Source organism: Anopheles nili, chromosome 2 (assembly GCF_943737925.1).
Source record: "Anopheles nili chromosome 2, idAnoNiliSN_F5_01, whole genome shotgun sequence".
Taxonomy (NCBI): Eukaryota; Metazoa; Arthropoda; class Insecta; order Diptera; family Culicidae; genus Anopheles; species Anopheles nili.
This window is the reverse complement of record NC_071291.1, coordinates 28,549,403-28,567,752: the sequence shown is the minus strand read 5'-3', so window position 1 is coordinate 28,567,752 and position 18,350 is coordinate 28,549,403. Positions and strand designations below refer to the sequence as shown.

Sequence of the window (18,350 nt, the reverse complement as noted above, 5' to 3'; positions counted from 1 at the left end):
TATATAAAATTTAAGCTAGACGAAAAAAAGCACGGTGAAAAAATGATTACGAAAGGGCATCTCAAAAGAAATCAATATCGAGGGCACATGTTACGAAAGCTGGAAAAGGCGATAATGAAGCATTCGAATCAGTAAATGGTGTCAATTCATGATTGGACTGCATTAAATTTACTAGATTCAGTAGAGCTTTCAATCCCGGAAGAAGGATTTAAACGACATTTAATTGTTTAACAGTTATTGCTTGCTCGACGCTTAGTTACCAACCTAAGCCATAAAAAAGCACTCAATAAATCTCTCCTCCTACGCGCGTACATCAATCAAGCAGTACATGGGTGTCTCTTTATCGTTTTTTTCCACAGCTCGCTGAACAAGCTGCCAATAGCGCATGGACATTGATAAAACATATTAAATCGTAACATAACTCGGTCATCCACTCGACACAAATTCCGCCGCCACCGCCGATCGACAAATGAAGCCGATAAAACGAAGCACCGTCCATTCTGCGGAACGGCGACATCCAGTGACCTCAACAGGGACAGCATCGACAATCCATCGGTAAGTACGATCGCATCGTGAAGTGGTTCAGCTGTTATTGCCACCTCCGCACGGACGTGCTTTCTCCAGCTGTATCCGTTTTGCGCGTAAAAAGAAACCCTCCTGAAAAATGAGGCTTCACGGCGTAACGTGTATTGAGTATCTTTTCTCTCTCTCTCTCTCTCTCTGTTGATTCCTTCCTGTTGCGCCATTTTTTAATTACTGCAAGAAAAAAGGAGACGTTATATTGCTTTTCGAAATGATACATCAATGCAAACTAATTAAAAAACGTGTATCAATTACGCAATCGAATTCTGCTGCACGCAGAAGTTAAGGGCAACTTTTTGAATATTGTAAACGAAACAAGACATGCACTTTACCGTGAAACACGTTCGCTTACCGACACCATTAGCTCGCTGTTGCGTCTGGGGAACGGTTCGAGCGACGTTAACATGCCGATTCCATATAAAATGCTCCAAATAAAGAGCGCTGGTGCAAGGGGCCGTGTGAATGCTTACACCAAAGTGGATTCAAACCCATAACGATTGCCTCACACATATACAGCGCACACCCGAACGCCGGCGAAATGGTAAAGCATCACAGCCGAAACTCAACGCCTCGTTGTTTCAATTAACGGGGCGGCCTTTGTTTAGCCAGATTTTACGGCCCTTTACGTGACTCATCGTGGTCCCTTCGGGTGGGCAAATGGTGCATCGAGAGCCCGGCCACATGGTTCCGAGTCACGTGCGCTTCGATTCCACACGTTCACACGGAGGGAAAAGAAAGTAAAAGTTTCTTCCAACGCGTTGGCCGGATTATGCTTTCGTAACTCGCCCCAACGGTTGTGGGGGGAAATTCTGAGAATCCATCAAACACGCCACCTTCGTAGCCATGACGGAAAGCATTTTCCTTTCCTACCACTCAGCACGATCGCGATCGCTGGGTTCATATAAAACATTTCTAATTGCGTTTGGACGGTTTTTTTTTCCGACACCCACAGCAATGTTTGGCTACGTGTGCTCATCACGATACCACTTCTGTTCCTGTTGCTGCTGCCATGCTTTGGCAATGCACAAAACCTGTCAACTGTCGACGTCCAACAGGTGGAGGTGGTCATTCCCGAGGGCTCGGCCACCAAGGAACTTCCGCATCCGATCGTTACAGTCACACCGGAGCCCAACGGAACTCTGCCCGTCAGGATGGTCGTTTCCCCGCGACGCCATAAGCCTCACCGAAAAGGCAATAAGCCGAAAAAACGGAAAAACACCATGCAAGTGGCGCTGCAAAGTGCCGCCCGCAAGGGCCTGGAAGCGATGATCGAGCTGTACGATCGTGAGGAACCCATGATTCTGAAACGAGGTAAGTATCCATGGAAGCGTCATGACTGGAGAACGCACCACTAATTTTGTTCGGCTTGTTTTAGGAGCTATTCTGGATGCGAACGAACCGGGAGCTCTATTGGCGCAGTTTAGTGCTTCGAACCAAACGGAAACGGATGCGAAAGCCGCCTACGCGTCGCTGGTGGCGGCGAAGAAGTTCAAGCAAAGGTACATTCTAAGCTCAGAAGGTGGTATAAGCACGTTTTGAGGCAGGCAAAAATGATGAAGCAGCAAAAGACCTTGCAGGGAGATTTATCAGTTTTGCATTTCAGTTGTATGGCGGAAAAACGGCTGTTTATATGGAGTCGAGTAGCTTTTTTTATCTCGATTGGCAGCAAAGTCATATCGTTTGATATCTAATACGTGACACATTGACACCCTGAAGCAGACTTTTACGCGAGGCCACCGTTGCAAAAAACGAACACAAAACATTTTAATAACACTAGCACATAATACCACTCAAGTAACCTTCCATCTATTTTTTTTCTTACAAGTTTCACTACTCACTTGCACCATAAAGCCTCACGTCTCTGCACGTTATTGCCTAAATCACAATGTTCTCCATTTTGCATACGCAAATGCTTACCAATTGGAGACATTTTTTTTTTCTATATGTTCCAACCGAATGAGTTTGTCTTATTGATTTGAAGAAACACATGCACGTTTGACCCAGAAATGGAGTCGGGAGCGAGGCTGAAAATACAACAACAAAAAAATAAACCACTCGATCAGCTGAACCGTAACCCGCCAATGCGTTTGGCTCGCACGATCGGCACGTGTTCCGTTGCGTAGAACTGCTACGCACCCGCGCAATAGAAGGGCACTCGTTAATGATCGGGCGTGTGTGCTGGTTGCGTCGAAAGCCCACCGTCTGCATACTGATGATGCACTGGGCGCCGGCATGGCAATAGAAACCACCCCAAAACAAATAGGCACCTCATAATGAGCGATCGGTTTCATCGCCAAAGGAGCGCCGCCTGTTTGTTTTTAACGGCACGCTTTGGGGCCACGCTTGGTGCGTTCGGTTTCATAATTAATTGTGAACGGTGCGGTATTGGTATTCGAATATTTTAACACCCTTTTACTGGACGATTATCCATAACGCCAATCCGCTTTGGTGGAGAGTGAGTTCGCCCAACGGATGCGATGTTTTGCTGCTCCAGTTCTCTGTAGTGGATCGGATTGGTACGAGTTGCTGATTTAAATATTGAAAGTGTAGCATCACAGCTCATGGCCGAATGGGAAAGTGTGGCCTCATGACCCTCATGACGAATCATTCGAGTTGTGTGCCGAAAGCTAATTCGGTATGCTAAACAACAAGTATTAATTAGTAAACATTTTCGTTAGCTCCATATCCATCTTCAGTTGGATGAACTAATAGCGGGTGCTAACAATTTTCTCTTGAAATGTGCTGGATAAAGTTTAAGAATGAATATTTATGTCGGTCCATCCATCCATATAGTTTTATAAACAAAATGTTGCAGAAAAATGGTCAACTGAAATTTATCGCTCTCTTATCGTTCGCCTGATAGCATAAATAGCTAACATCTTGCACTCTGCAATAAATAAACATTGTGCCATTTGAATAAAACACGGAACGGCTAGCTTTAAGTAACAGCCTCACCAAAGCGACGATATGATAACCACATCGGATTGCAGCCACCAGACAATGTGTAATAGTGTTGGCATGTTATCGTGCTGTTGTCATTGTGTTTCGCCAAAGGCGAAATTGTTTTCCCGCTCAATTTCCACGGTGCGTTAAGCAGTTTGTGCCGCCTCGCTATTTGCATAGTTCGCAGGGCAGAATTATTAAAAAACTAATTGTAACAAGAGGAATATGCACACCACGGGGAGGACGGCATTATTGCTTGTGCGAAAGTTCAATCGCACCAACCACCATCGCAACCGCAACATAAGGATGATGAAAACCAGACCCGACCGAAGACGCCCATGGATTCAAATGCACGGCAGATAATCTATGTCACGATTGGACAACTTCACTGCAACTTAGTAACATGCCCTTTTTGTCCCCGCTCGGCAGAAGCTGCATAAAATCACCCGTATTTAAAGTGAGCTTCTCATCCCTCGACCATTCGCTGGGCGGTTCGAGAGAAGAAGCATTTTTTCGTTGGCCATTATTTTACATGCGACCCGACGCTGGCAAATTGAGATGGACAGTAGCGGACAGTTTTGCATGCCACGGCAAGGGACGTGTCGTGAGAGCGTATGAACATGGAAAATTTCTTTCCATCATCCCTGCTTCACCACCGTGCCCTTTCTCTCTTGCTGTCGATCGAAGCGAGTTTTTCCGACGGCCGGTTTCGTAATCACGCTCGTCACCGGACGAGAGCGAGAGAGAGAGAGAGAGAGAAAGAGAGCGAAGAGGAAACACGAAACCTGCCTTTGTCGTGGGCCATCTTCGAAGATATTGAGTAATAGCGTGCATTTTTTTTTCATTACGCGACCACCAGCCGCCGGTATGGTGTGTTGAAGCCCGCAATCGCCTTTTATCGGTGCGGCATTTCTCGCGCGAGAAAAACTGGCCCTACACACAATGGGCAACACCGGGCCAGTTTGTGTTTAAGATGTTGCGTGGATAGATGAAATTCACATCACGAGCACGGGCGCTATCAAATATCGCACAACTTTCATCGGCATCATAGCGTACTCGAAAGTGCAGATCACATAACAGATAGTGAGTGATGAGCAGTGAACGACGGTGGATGGTTTAAAAAAATGAAAAATCAATTTTTGGGCTGCCACATTCAGGATCAGTCGCAAATTGTAGCAAGAAGTATAAAAAACGTAAATATTTCTAACAATAAATGGTTAATTAATTGCATATTTGTCGTATAAACGACTTTTTAACGTAAAATTATTTCTTTAATTTTGTTTTCTTTTTGAAGAAAATCATGTCCACAGATTGTAACACTAAACCAACCCGCTTGAGTATTATCAACAACGGAAACCATACTGAAATCAGCCTGAGCAAACGGAAAGGACAAACGAAACAAAGTAATTGCATTTTTTGCTCATTTGATCAATTGCAATTTAATGACGCAATTGTTCATAATTGTCTTCTTAGTACTTTCCTTTTCTAAATCATTTTCCCAAGACACATTGCAACCACGTTGTGCCACCGTTCCAGCGCTCGTAAGCTAGTGCATTTTCCGTTTGTGCTTTTATGTACCCTCCGATCGTCACGAAGATGTTGATGCAGGCACGTCTAATCAAACCTCAACTCCCAACAGTCCGCTTCGCGCTGTACGAGCGTGGGCAAACATAATCCGCTCATAGGACAATCAAATGAATTAAAAAAAAATAGTTATCTCCCGCTTTTCCCCTCCATTCATCGCAGTCGCAAAACCTATTGTTGAATGCGAAGAAGAGAAAAAATGATTAGATAAAGCAACATCTTGAGTGTTTTGGTTCCCGCCAAACGTGCCCGTGTCAAGCGCGGGCTTTTCTCCATTATTTGGATTTCCATTTTTTGACGTGTGTATCTTTCTTTGTCGTTGCCTATTATTACTATTATTACTACTTTTCGCGGCTCGTTTTGGCACGAGCGCAACGCAACGTGCTTAAACGCATGCCACCCAGTCGTACAACTGCGCCATTACGCAATGCGCAAACCAAAAAACCACCCATCGAACCGGGTAGCATGGACACGGCAAACAAACAATAAAAACGAAGCATAACAACGATGAGAACCTCCATACGGCACGGTGGCGTACGCGGGCGGCAAACAAATAGGCGCGGTAGAAAAACACACAAGAGGGAGAGAAAAAAAAGCAAAAAAAAAGCTCCCCACGATGTTCATCACGCAAATAATCCTAAACCGCATCATCCCACATCGAAGACAGCCGAGACTTTTCACACCACCACCTGCACCGGCATTGTCTAGCGCTGTTGATGTAAAAAGGGGCGGGAAAAAGCGACGCATAACTGGCCGAAAATTATGAACCCTTGCCGACTGGATAGGCTGGCGTCCGGGACACTTGTAAGACTCGGCTCGGTTTACTTGCATGCGCGGGTAAAACCAGCACTTGCGGACGATGATCTCGTGGGAATCATGGTTGCTACGATCACGGAAGGCGTTCGGGTTGGGCAGACAAAACAATTCAATGATTAAATATGATGGCTTTTGGATTTGGAAAGCCGCTCAAAGGCGGTCTTAGTAAGCGAAGGGAGGGTGGCTTCTTGAGTGTTTTTCAAATGCGCGAGTTTCCACACACTCTCGGTGAGCAATGAATGTGAATCGCAGCATCCTAGCACGATCTCCGGAGACTAACGTCGTTTACGACGTCCCCGAGAGCCAATTAAATGACGCTTTCGCACGCCACAGCTGTTGGCACGGATATTGGTATTTCCTCTCAGGTCTCAGGTCTCGGAAAAAAGGCCGCTCACTTAGTCGCTGCCACGCTTCCGCCTTGTGCGTTGTGTCACCGCTTGCGGGCGCTTTCTCCAGATCCATTTCAGTAGCCCCGGAGATCACGTCAATTCCTGCCCCACACGTCAATAATCGCTCATTTGGTCTTCGATTTCAAATGGCACAGCGACAAAAAAAAACAGATATAATTTACACCTTTCAGCGGTCGGTGCTGGTGGTGAGCTAAACTTTGCGCGAGCGCCTGTCAGCCTGCCAACTCGGTCCCATAACGATCTTGGGTGCAATTTAGGGTTTGATTGGTGCCATTTCTGCGATTGATTGCAGGCGCTGGGTAACCGGTAGCAGAGCCAGTTTGCAGCCACCGCGAACCGCGGGCTCACGCGAAAACGTCCGGCGATGGAGGGAAATCGTAAAACAAATCAAAAACCCTTGCGGCCGAGAGTCGCGACCGTTTCCCGGCTGAGTGGGCCGGAAACCGTACATTATACTGTTTGTGTTGTGTCGAAGATGATTAACGGTTGCTCGGTCGGTGGTTGCTGTAACGGGGTGGCTTTTTAGCGAGGTTGGTTGATATTTGCATTTCCGTAAGCCTCACAACGGGCCGCCAATTAGTGGTGGCTTCAAATCGAACCCGATCGGAACCGATCCTATCATTAGCTAATGCAAATTGCGTTACCAATCGTGGAACTAGATTAATTGATTTTTTAAATGTTTCGTTGGAAAATTCTGTAACCAAGGTCGGGGTGTAGAACCGGCATTGACCGGCTGGAAAGGTTACAAAGAACCATAGTGGCTGCAGAAGAATAGTTTCTTCAGCCTTCAAAAGGTAGATAGGGTTAAATGTCGGAGAGAAACCACGATCGACTTGGAAAGTCATACCTTTTTTAAACGACTCTTTAGATTTGCCCACAGCAACGTGGGTTTAATCTTTCTCACATAACACATTTCTCTTAGCATGGTTATGCACGTTGAATATATCGCAGGTGAGCGAAGAAAATTATCTCAAACGAACGCACCAGCTTTACTTTAGTGAAGCACCAGCATATGTGCACAAGAAACGAGCTCAAAAACGCTGTCAGTACCATCCTTCCCATTCGCCATTACTGTCTCGTAATGGCCCTCAATGAAAAAAAAGATCAGAAAACGAAACAAGTCCGACCGGGTGCGATGATTCAACCATGCAAATGGCGAATCATCCTTCAGGAGCGCTGTGATGCTGCTAACGAAACAAACGATCGATCGATAAGTGACCATCGGCCATGATGGCACGCATCGATCCTCGCCAGGCTATCGACCCTGGGGGGAGCTGGTTACGTGTGGAAAGTCCTCCCCAGCCTGCCATTACACCACGCCACCTTCCATCCACGACAAACCGCCTGTGTGTGTTACGAACGGCCCCAAAATCCCCAAACGCCACCCAAACCACAGCCACCGCGAGCTCGCGTTCGATGAATTAATTCTCACCTTACGTAAGCCGATGCGCAAGCGCAAGCACTTTCTCCCACATCGCGAGCGCGTGGTTTCGGAGGAGTGATTTCTTGCCCTTTTTTTTTCTTCACCACCTCCAGCCCCAGCGATTTGTGACCGTGTCGATCGCTGTGGCCACCATCATCACCGATAATCCCCCCTTCGGGGTGCTGGTAAAAGAAGCAAACAGGTTACGGACCGGTGCCGAATCTTCCCACCAAGCGTGAGGCGAACTCAACCCCGAACCCGACCCTGCGCATTACGTTACGTTGCGGAAGTATCGCGTGGCCAGTTGGCGTCTTCATTTCCTTCACCAGATCGTCTATTAGGGGTTGAGGAGATGATTCAATCGCGCCTGCAAAATGGACGGCCGTGTGTGTCCTCGGAGGACTCGCGCGGATCAGCTCGCTCCGATCGAGTTTTACCCGCCCATCTAACAGACACTCAAAAATCGAATATTATGTATGCCCCCGAATATTATGTTGTGTAAGAAACCAGCTAATAGTCCGAAACGGGCGTTCTCAATCAAATTTGTTTCATTTGCTTGCTGAACACATCTCGTTTGCTCGTCCACTGGTAGGTGGGTTGCGTTACAAAGCCAAACAAAACACGGGTTTACTGAAAGCGAAATATAGCAAATATTTTTCCATTCGTTCGAAATACTGACGTATCGCTAAATGTGTACCGTGAACTGTCACGCAAATGATCATCTCGACACCATTGCCAGCCTTATGGTTGTTCAAGATCAAATTCGATACTGCACAGTGTGGTTATTTATTCAACGTACACTTTCATACCACCTAATGAAAGGCTCTCTACACCTGTAAATTGCTCTTCGATATTTTTTTTTTCACCACTTTCCAGCGTGGAAACCATTAGCCCCACGAGGCCGGTCCGATAGTGGCACGTTCTCGAAAGCCCAATCTCGTGGCCGGAGCCGCAGAAGCTCAAAAGCCACTGAAACCACGCGAGGTCGCTTGCGGAACCGATCGCAGAGTCGGAAGATCAGCATCTCGGTCTGCCTAATTACATTTGGGTGCGCGATCCGCGATCGTTCGCTGAGAAAACAAAAGAAAATCCATATTTTTCAACCCCCAGCAGCCAGCAGCCTAATTGACGCGTTCGATGTGTTTTCCACCGATTATGCCCCGCTGCATCTGTTGCCCCTCGATCGCGTCTCTCCCTCGGATTGTGATCGTACGACCTGATTTGGCCTTTCTTTTCCATCACTCTCCCGCATCGTCCACCACCCGGCACAGATTTTCCGAACCCGTCGGCCAAGGCTCGAGACACTTTCTATTTCCGGCCGCGCCAACTCCGACCTGGCGCGTCACGGATGTGCCAAGGGTAGAAAGTAGTTTTGTGTGTGTGTTTTTTTTTCCTTCACCCCTCAGCAATCTCCCGGTGACCGCAGCATCCCACCGGCAGCACTGGGTATGCTTTGGTTTGCCATTTTCCCTTGGCGCGCTTTCGAGCCAACGAGATGCAAACGAAAGGTTGCTCTAAGGGCGGCTTTCTCGCGTACGGCTTCAGCACCCGTTCCACGAGGGGCGCAAAAGGTGGCCAGCGTGATTTCACTTAGCGATCCGATACAGATCACCCTCGAGACCGAAGCACACATGGCGATGAGTGGCTTGGGGTTTGAGTGAGGGAAAAAGAAAACAGAAAGCCGCCCGTAAACAATTGCTCCAGCACGTTGCAAGGGAACAAACAGGCCTCTGTGCCTCTTCCAGACGGAGAAATGAGCCCCAAAGTTCACGATCGCCGAGCTCTCGTCGAGGTTGGGCCAGAGACTTTCTTTTACATTCATTATGGGCTTCTTTTTTTTTTGCTTCTCGCTCACTTAGCTACCTCCAATGCGTGAACCGTTCGATACATGCACTCGGCCAGTGACCCAAAAACCGGTCACTCGCGTGGAGAGCGAGGTGTAACGAGACAGGCAAGCGAAGAGGTGGATCGGATAAATTGAATGTTGATCCAACTGGTTGGCTGGTGCAGGCTAAACCCCTACGTGATCGATGTTGTGTCAGGTCAGCTGGGTAGACTGTCACTACCAATCAATCTTCCTGGGGCGAACCCCCTTTTGAAAAGCCCTTTAGAAGTCAGAGCTCGGGCACGGTCATGATCACGTTGAAAAGAACCGTTATTTTGCGCATGAACTAAGCCCTTCTTAAGGATGGCAGGTCACGCAGGTCACGCAGATCGATCGGATCGACAGGAGAGATGAGATCCCGACTCGCAAACAACACTTACCCTAGCCAACAGAGAGACCTTTAGAGATTTCTAGTTTACCCGAATGGAAAACCCCCAACACGCACAAGCACGTGTGCCAGTTTGCCTGCGGCGCATACTAACCTACCATACACCACGTTTCCGTTGCGCGAGCTGCATCGACAATCGGATCGAACCGAATCTCGAAACCCTGATCTCGACTCGCGTGCACCACGACCGCGAGGACCTGAGGTGGGTCTCGAAATAACTCAAAGTGCCACCATTTTTTGTGGCTATTGTCGTCGGTTGATTTTCGCTTTGGGATCACTGGCGTCAAGTTCAGCCAACCGGCACCCGAGGATGCACCCGTTGTGGTGTCCGCCGACGCCTTCGGGTTGCTATTTTTATTTGTACACTATCGGTGGAATTTCAATTTCTCTCACCCCGATTCAGCGCGAGGTCGAGCCACGGGGTGGTGAAGCTGCCTGTAAGGTTTGTTTACAATTGCGCTTGTTGGCGGTGCAAAGGGCAGGAAGGAAAGCCCTTCATCGCTTTCACCGTGGTGGATTCGATCTGCTTCAGATTGCAAGGCTGCAGTTTGCAGGAATTTGGCACTATATTGTGATAATAATACATCGATGTCGATGCCGACCTCTATAAATGAATCCCAGCAATTATATTTCGAATATCTCTCTTGCAAACACACCCACACACACGTGCTATTGTTCTTTGCAATGTCGCACGAAGCGTTTGTTAACATTCGTGTGGTTCCCAAGCTTCCCAAGTATCCCATTCCTATCTCGGTCGCTCGATCACTGCAGCTTCAATTAACTTTCGCCAACCAGCGGAAAATGGAGAAGGCTTCATCTTAATTTTCGTGCAGGGTCTCAACATTTAGCCATGCGAAGATGCAACGAAATTGAAAAAAAATCATGAGAACCCCGGCAGCAAACGCCCCAACGAGCAAACACTCAACGCTCAACGGGAAAAGAAAGAAAGACAAAAACAGAGAAAACAAAAACCAACGGAAACGCACAAAAACACGGGAAGGGAGTAAAACACAGCATAAGCCCATAAAAAGTGATGATAAAAAAAAAAGAAGGCCCAAAAAGAGAAACTGCGTCGCGAATAGGTCGGGCCGAGTGTCGCGGTTCACGATCACGATCGCGAAGAAGACGTGATCGTTCACTTTCCCTTGAACGCAACGTACCCGGTGAGGTGGAGGTGAGGTGAAGCTTCAATTCCGGTTTCGCCAACCGTTTCCGTAAACCGATGGTGGGTTTGGTTGGGAAAGACACACAAAAAAAACGCGATCCCACACCGCAATGGCTGGTAAGGGGGTTGATTAAACCGACCGAAAGGAGAAACCTTCCCGGAGGCAATACTTGCGCAAAACTGGGAGGAAAACCAACAGGAACCTTAGGTTAGCATGCTGCTTTAGGTGGTCGGATAAATTTCGCCCCATTGAGAGCTACTGATCTTACGAGGCGTTCGGTGGAAGATCACTACCGGATCGTGTGTGCTTAGCTATTTTCTTGCCTCAAAACGCAGCAAAGCGTCCGACCGGGTCGAGGCTTCTCCACGACTTCGCCATAGGCAGATAAGGAAAAGAAAACACCACTGCATTGGCCCCACTCACCAGCAGTGGAAAGCGGTCCGATTGTAGATCGACGAAATGATCGTGGTGGGGACGCACGAGAGACCGAAGCAGTCGGAAGCGCACATGTTCGGGCACATCCACCCGAGTGGTGGAAAACTTTATAAATACGATCACCGCGATGGTGAGGCATGTCAGTGTGGCACACGTTTCAGTGCAGTGCAGCTCGCGCTCAGTACAATCGCTAAGCTAAATCGGCAACGAAACCGTAACCTAGAAACGCTTTGGCCACAAATTGGGCACCCAAAATGCACGGGTCGCGAGTGAAAGTGAAAAGCCTCGGTGATGAGAGCTCTTGGGAGTTCGAGGGTGGTTGACGGCGTACTGGGGCATCCGTGATCTTACATTTTGTGTAACAATTGTGTGTCTACGTTTTTCCACCATGTGACGTGCAGCACTAACGTCGAGTATGTCGCGATCGGTCGCCAGACACCGCCGAAGATTTCGTTAAAGAAAACACCACTGGAAAAGCTGTGCCCATCGCGGGATGCACCACGTTGCGTGCCTGCCAGTTTACGGTATCGAACGCACGATGGCACGTGTAATAATGCCCGCCGGCCACGCTGGGGTTCGGCGCAGATGCCGTTCCATAGGTTTTTGGCTCCCGAGTATCAGGATGGCGTCGAGGATATACGGTAAGTGTTAGCTTTAACGTGTGGTCTATGGGATGTGAAGTTCTAGGTCATGATAGAATAGAAAAAGTTGCATAGTGTGCCAAATTCTTCATAGTTCTTGACCATTCGCATTCAGTTCAGGTCTCTAATAGACATGAAAATATGATCAAGATACTTCTTCTTCAAGACATTTCCTAAACCATCATCTAGCTTGATTAGTTTTTGACTGGTTTAGAATTGATAGCCCTCGATAATTGATTGTCTAAAACATCGTCTAGCTTGCGACAGAGTCGAAGTTATTTGTCCTGAAGTTCTCGCGATTGTTAACAACGTCCTTTTGCCTTCTTCCATGCAGTCGATCCGTCACCGGTGCGTCATTGCCCTCGGCCCGCTTCGTCAGCCTCGTAGTACACGGATCCCGCAATGAAGAAGCCCCAGTTACGATGATGCTAGCCCTCTGGGGTCAACTGATCGATCACGACATCACGGCGACGGCACAGCCACGCAGCATCAACGGTTCCACTCCACGCTGTTGCAATGGTGGCGAGGAAAGCACCCATCCATCCTGCCTGCCGATCAAGGTGCCGCAGGACGATCCCTGGCTGTCGCATCTCGGTGTACGCTGCCTCGAATTTCTTCGTTCAGCACCAGCCCAACGGCGTGATTGTTTGCTTTCGTGGCGTGAGCAAACCAACCAAGCAACATCCTTCCTGGACGCATCACCGATCTACTCGAGCAACCCGCGATCTTCAGACAACGCACGGATTTTCCGAAACGGCATGCTGCTGTTCGGTCGAGGTCCACCACACGAGGACGTCTGCTTCCGGGCGGCACTCGCAAACCAATGCATCCGGCCTGGGGACAGTCGAAGTGGTGAACAACCGGGCCTGCTGATGATGCACATGATCTGGGTGAACGAGCACAATCAGATCGCGACCCGACTCTCGGACATCAACCCACACTGGAGCGATGAGAAGGTGTACCAGGAAACACGTCGTATTGTCGGAGCGCTTGTGCAACACATCACGTACCGGGAGTTCCTGCCGCTAGTGCTTGGGAAGGAGGTCTGTCGGTTGTTCGATCTCGAGCTGGAGACCAGTGGTTACTATCGGAACTACGACGCGAACGTGAACCCGACGGTAGCGAATGAGTTCTCAGCTGCCGCCTTCCGGTTTGGCCATTCGCTGATCCAGAGCACGTACATGCGCGCTGATCGGCACCACCGGTTTATCGCGAACAACGTCAGTCTGCACGAGGACACGTCCGAAGGTGATTTTGGTGGTCCAGGCTCGTTGCACCGGTTGCTCCGTGGGATGGTCAATCAGCGGGCACTGAAACGTGACGAGTTCATCACCGCAGAGCTGACGAACCATCTGTTTCAGACAAAGAGTAAGCGCGTTAAACGAGGCACACTACGGCGGCAGGCGTTAATTAATTGGCGTTCGTTTCACCCACAACTTTGCAGGCTTCCCGTTTGGGCTCGATCTGGCCGCGATCAACATCCAGCGTGGTCGTGATCATGGTCTACCGGCGTACGTGAACTGGCGTGGACCGTGCGGGTTGTCCAACATCAAGGATTGGTCGGATTTGGAGCGCATCATGGGCTCAGCGTCGACGAATCGACTACGGAAGGCGTATCGAACGGTTGACGACATTGATCTTTTCGTGGGAGGACTGGCCGAACGTCCGGTTGTTGGTGGAATTGTAGGGCCCACCTTTTCCTGCATCATTGCGCAGCAGTTCAGCAATCTGCGTAAGGGCGATCGATTTTGGTACGAGAATCCGGGTTTTGAGTCGTCGTTCACACCAGCACAGCTCGAGTCGATCCGGCAGGTGGCCCTCTCGCAGGTCCTTTGTCGAGCGTTGGGTGGTGGCGGTACGTTGCAACCCTTCGTGTTTCTTCCTGCTGACTTTAGCCAGAACGAGCGACTTCCGTGTGAATCGCGATTGATGGCACCGATCGATCTGGTACCGTGGAAGGAACGCGACCCATTCAACAACGACGCGACGGACGGAGACCAGGACGACGAGGACGACGAGGACGACGATGATGATGGAGATGACGCAGGAGTGTTGGGTGCGAACGGGATCCTGTCTCTATCTGACCTTGGTACGGCACATTCTTCGACTTTCTCCTCGACGACGACGACGTCGACGACGACGCGAAGACCGACGTTGGTGGTGACTACCGCCAAAAACGTCGTCAACAAGGTGGACCTTATCACGAACGGAAACACAGGGTTGCAACCCAACCGACAGAGACCTCCACCTGCGGGACAACAGTTCTCGACACTGACCGTGGAACCGACCGTACTGATAAGCAACAAGGTTGACCTCAAACCAACATCTACGCGACCAACTCCGAGTGGACAGTCGTCCACACCGACAGTAATAGACCACAAGCTGGACCTTAAGGTGACGACGAAACCGACTCAAAAGCGCAAACCGACACGCAAACCGACCACCAAGAAACGACCCCAAGCAGCCACAGCCGCCAAACCACTCGTGAGCAATAACTTGGATTTTTCCGCATCACGTGACACCAACGGTACGCTAACTTCCGACGAACACCTGGCGAAACAACGCCTTCTAGAGCGCACGAGACGTGAGACCTCAAAAGTACACGACCAAAACGCACGCTACGGGTACTACCAGACTCCGGCACCTCCGGATGACTACAGTGACTACGATGACGACTATGGGACGGACTATGACCCACCGCCACCGCCGTACCTGTCGTACGGATATCACCGACCAACGACGACTACGACCACTACTCTGGCCCCACAGTACGGGTACTATCCGCCCTACGGTGGAGGTTACTACGGGACACCGACAGCTGCTCCAGCGCCACCAAACCCTTACTTCGACACACGCAGACCGCTACGAACGACGACCCCGAGACGTAGACTTTCCGACAAACTGACGCTAGACACCGACCACGTGACTCAGCGACCTCACAAGACCTCAACTTTGCGACCACCGATGGCCACCAACGGTCACCCGGCGACGCCCAATAAACCTTTCAAAAAGCCTTCCTCTCTCGCTCACTCTTCTGTCTTTTCTGTCGACTTCAGAAGCCTTCCCACTGAGGGCCGTAACCTTCTGACTAACAGCAGTAGCAGCCCTTTGCTTCACGCTGCCTCGGTAGCCACTGATAACAGCACTATCACCACCGCGAACGGTTCCTCTGCCGTTCCGGTGGTTTCTCGCTCTGTCTTCACTTCCGGGGATCTTCCCATGAAGCTTTCGCAATCTTTCTCTACCGACGACTACGGCACTGACTATGACCATGACGATGACGATGCTGACCGGACGAGACAGGACACAAAGCCCCAGACACAAAACGGGCTCGACGGAACGGCCACAAACGTACGTGACGCGGACCGACTTTTGGTACTTCCGATTGACGAACACGACGGGTACTTGCGACCGGAACAAACGCACTACGAACCACTTGTACGCGTGTCCGAACCTAGCATGGCGATGGGCTACCGAGACTACTGGACAAACGACAGGACAAACGTCGGCACCTACGCCGGTTACCTCGACCGAAAGACACCGACACCACTGCACCGAGACGGGACATCCGACAGCAGATACGCACCCGGACATGACCAACCGCTGCTGCTAGACGATTACTCGGACAGGTTCGTTGGACTCCTGCTCGACGACGCCAAACGAGACCTGGACAAACGAACCAGAACCGTCAAGACGAAAGTGGAACGAACCCTGCCACAGCAGCGTTCTATACGGGACAGACCGAGTAAGACCAAGACACCGCCAGTGACAAAACTTAAGAACAAACGACCGATCAGCAACGGACTAGCTACTACTTTGACCAAAAAACCGAGCTCCATCGCATTGGTACCGTTCGTCCTGTTGACCAGCATAGACAGGTGAGTGACGCCATCCCTCGGGGCATTCCGGGAGCTAGCAACATTGTACTGACGAACGCTTTCGTTTTTCTGCTCCCCAAAACAGGCCTGACAATTGGGTGATGTACCATTCCAAACCTTCCAAGAACCGGAAGCCACCGATCGCGGTGCCGCTTCTGAAAAGTGACGCGTTTTCGCTTAGCGAATTCCCAAAACCGATCGCAGATCCGGACTAAAGCTGGACACGTGTTCGCGGAACAAGGCGGCCAATTTTAAATGCATTTTCATAGCTTCCTTCATTTTACTGCTTGTATAACATTATCATCATATGATTATTTATTTATTATCCGTAACATAAAATAAAAAAGGATCGTTTTTATACATAAAAAGAAAGATGTAAGGCATGTCGTTTTCTTTTAACAAAGCGTTTTCATAACACGAACCGAACCGACATGGAGACACGTAACGGCGGGATGTATGTGGTTAGGAAAGAATTAATTACTCGATTGCTGGTTTCATCATTCAACACTATGTATTTAGATAATATCTATGTATATACGGTTTGTTGGATAGTTGCTGTATACGAGTACGAGTGGAAAGTGTTATAATTTTTCATGCCTTCGCATCCTAATTGCATAACAACAATAGTATATCTGGAAATGGTGTACTGCTACGTACTTGTATCTGAATTTCCGCTCGTACAGTATTACACTCCCTCAACCTAACGCCGAAACTCTCCCTTACGGGCGAAAAACGATAAAACTATGGAACGTAACGTGTTTTACGTAAGAATGTATAATGTGCCCATCTGCCGTAAGCAAACAAACCTTCATCGGGCAAATCGTTCCCTCCCTCAACTCACTCGAAACAAACGCATCCAACTAACAAGCGATTCGACAGGACGAGTGTTAAAACTAGCTTCTCATTTTGTCTCATTCTACATTCGATTCCACGCATCCCAACCAATCGGTTATTCAACCTTGTTTTCATTATTGCTTACTAGCTTTCTGACACAAGATGGTCTTACTTCCGACACGTGTCTATTTGCAATGTCCCACAAAGCAATTTGCATAATGCTTCCTGACGCTTGCTTCGTACACTATTCTTCACGTTCTCTATTGATCCTAACTCGCGGTATTACCAGCAAAACAGTGTACTACATGCAAGCTCTCGGCGCTTCGTTCCTAAGGATTCGCTCATCTAACCTATCGGGATCCCAGGCGTGGATCTGTTGCCCGTGTAAGCACGACACAGATGCTTGGGAATAAGGGGTTTCCTCCAACTCGTCACATCACAGTTCATTCGTGCCCTTTCCCCATCCCTGGATTCGACATCAACTAACTCGCCTGTAAAGCGCACAGCTTACTTCGATGCAAATTCGAAAATCATTTGATCGAGCATCCGGAAACGTTTTGTTAAGGTATCAACGTCACACCAAGCACGCGTAACGTTGTCTATTGTTACGGTTCGTAACAGTTACGATTGAAATCGTCGTTTATATGGTAGCTTCTTTGTTTAATAAGTAAATTACTATGTGACTTGCTGGTGCAAGCGGGATATTATCTCTATCTCCATTCGTTCGTATCATTCCAATTTCCTACTGTACTTGATCGCCGACATTCATCTCGAAAGCCTCATACACATTCCGTTTTGTTAATGCAAGCACTGCTGCAGAGTGTAGCTTCCTACTCGATATTGTATTCATCTGTTTACTCCTCTTGGAAGGAGATCCTTCCCAGCACGTCTGGTATCCTATGCAATATATATGTGCACATGGCAGAATGAATGGAAATTGAGTTTTATTTGCACATTATCTAGCTGGGGAATAAGTTACTGGCTGACACACACGCACATATGCGCGCTCGTACACACATAAACGTTACAATAAACGATCAACAACTTGGGTAACAAGCATGCAGATTGTTAAAACTGTCCATTTGGCTACCATAATGACTGCTGCTTGCTTCATTCACCAAAATTGCAGGCAAATTGTTTAGTGTGGATTGAGTGCAATAAGCGTTCATCTTAATCTCGTTAATCATATGTTAGTGCATACAGCATATTTCATACATCACATCTAATCGTCGTCCAAGCGGGCATCCTGTTCCTGTTCCTGCCGAACAACGCTATTACTTTTCTTCTTTACCATGCCAACAAAAATCATATACAGAGGCATGCAGTATGCTATTCGGAACACATTTTTTTCTAGCAGTAATTGAT

At 48.6% G+C, this 18,350-nt stretch overlaps 1 protein-coding gene across 1 annotated transcript; it reads left to right on the top strand.

Moving 5' to 3' along the window:
- Nucleotides 1-469: 469 nt before the first annotated feature.
- On the top strand, nt 470-16,366 carry LOC128720823 (uncharacterized). The gene is made up of 7 exons (XM_053814523.1): nt 470-555; nt 1,535-1,893; nt 1,958-2,081; nt 12,034-12,273; nt 12,608-13,641; nt 13,718-16,151; nt 16,237-16,366. Exons 1-7 carry the CDS (start codon nt 470-472, stop codon nt 16,364-16,366), a joined length of 4,407 nt encoding a protein of 1,468 aa, XP_053670498.1.
- The last annotated feature ends 1,984 nt before the right edge of the window (nt 16,367-18,350 follow it).

Excerpts from the sequence above, each read along its gene's own strand:
- LOC128720823 (XM_053814523.1), top strand. The coding sequence starts at position 470 with ATGAAGCCGATAAAACGAAGCACCGTCCATTCTGCGGAACGGCGACAT. Across the intron at positions 1,894-1,957 it reads ACCCATGATTCTGAAACGAG|GAGCTATTCTGGATGCGAAC; the intron begins GTAAGTATCCAT and ends GGCTTGTTTTAG. Across the intron at positions 16,152-16,236 it reads CTGTTGACCAGCATAGACAG|GCCTGACAATTGGGTGATGT; the intron begins GTGAGTGACGCC and ends TCCCCAAAACAG.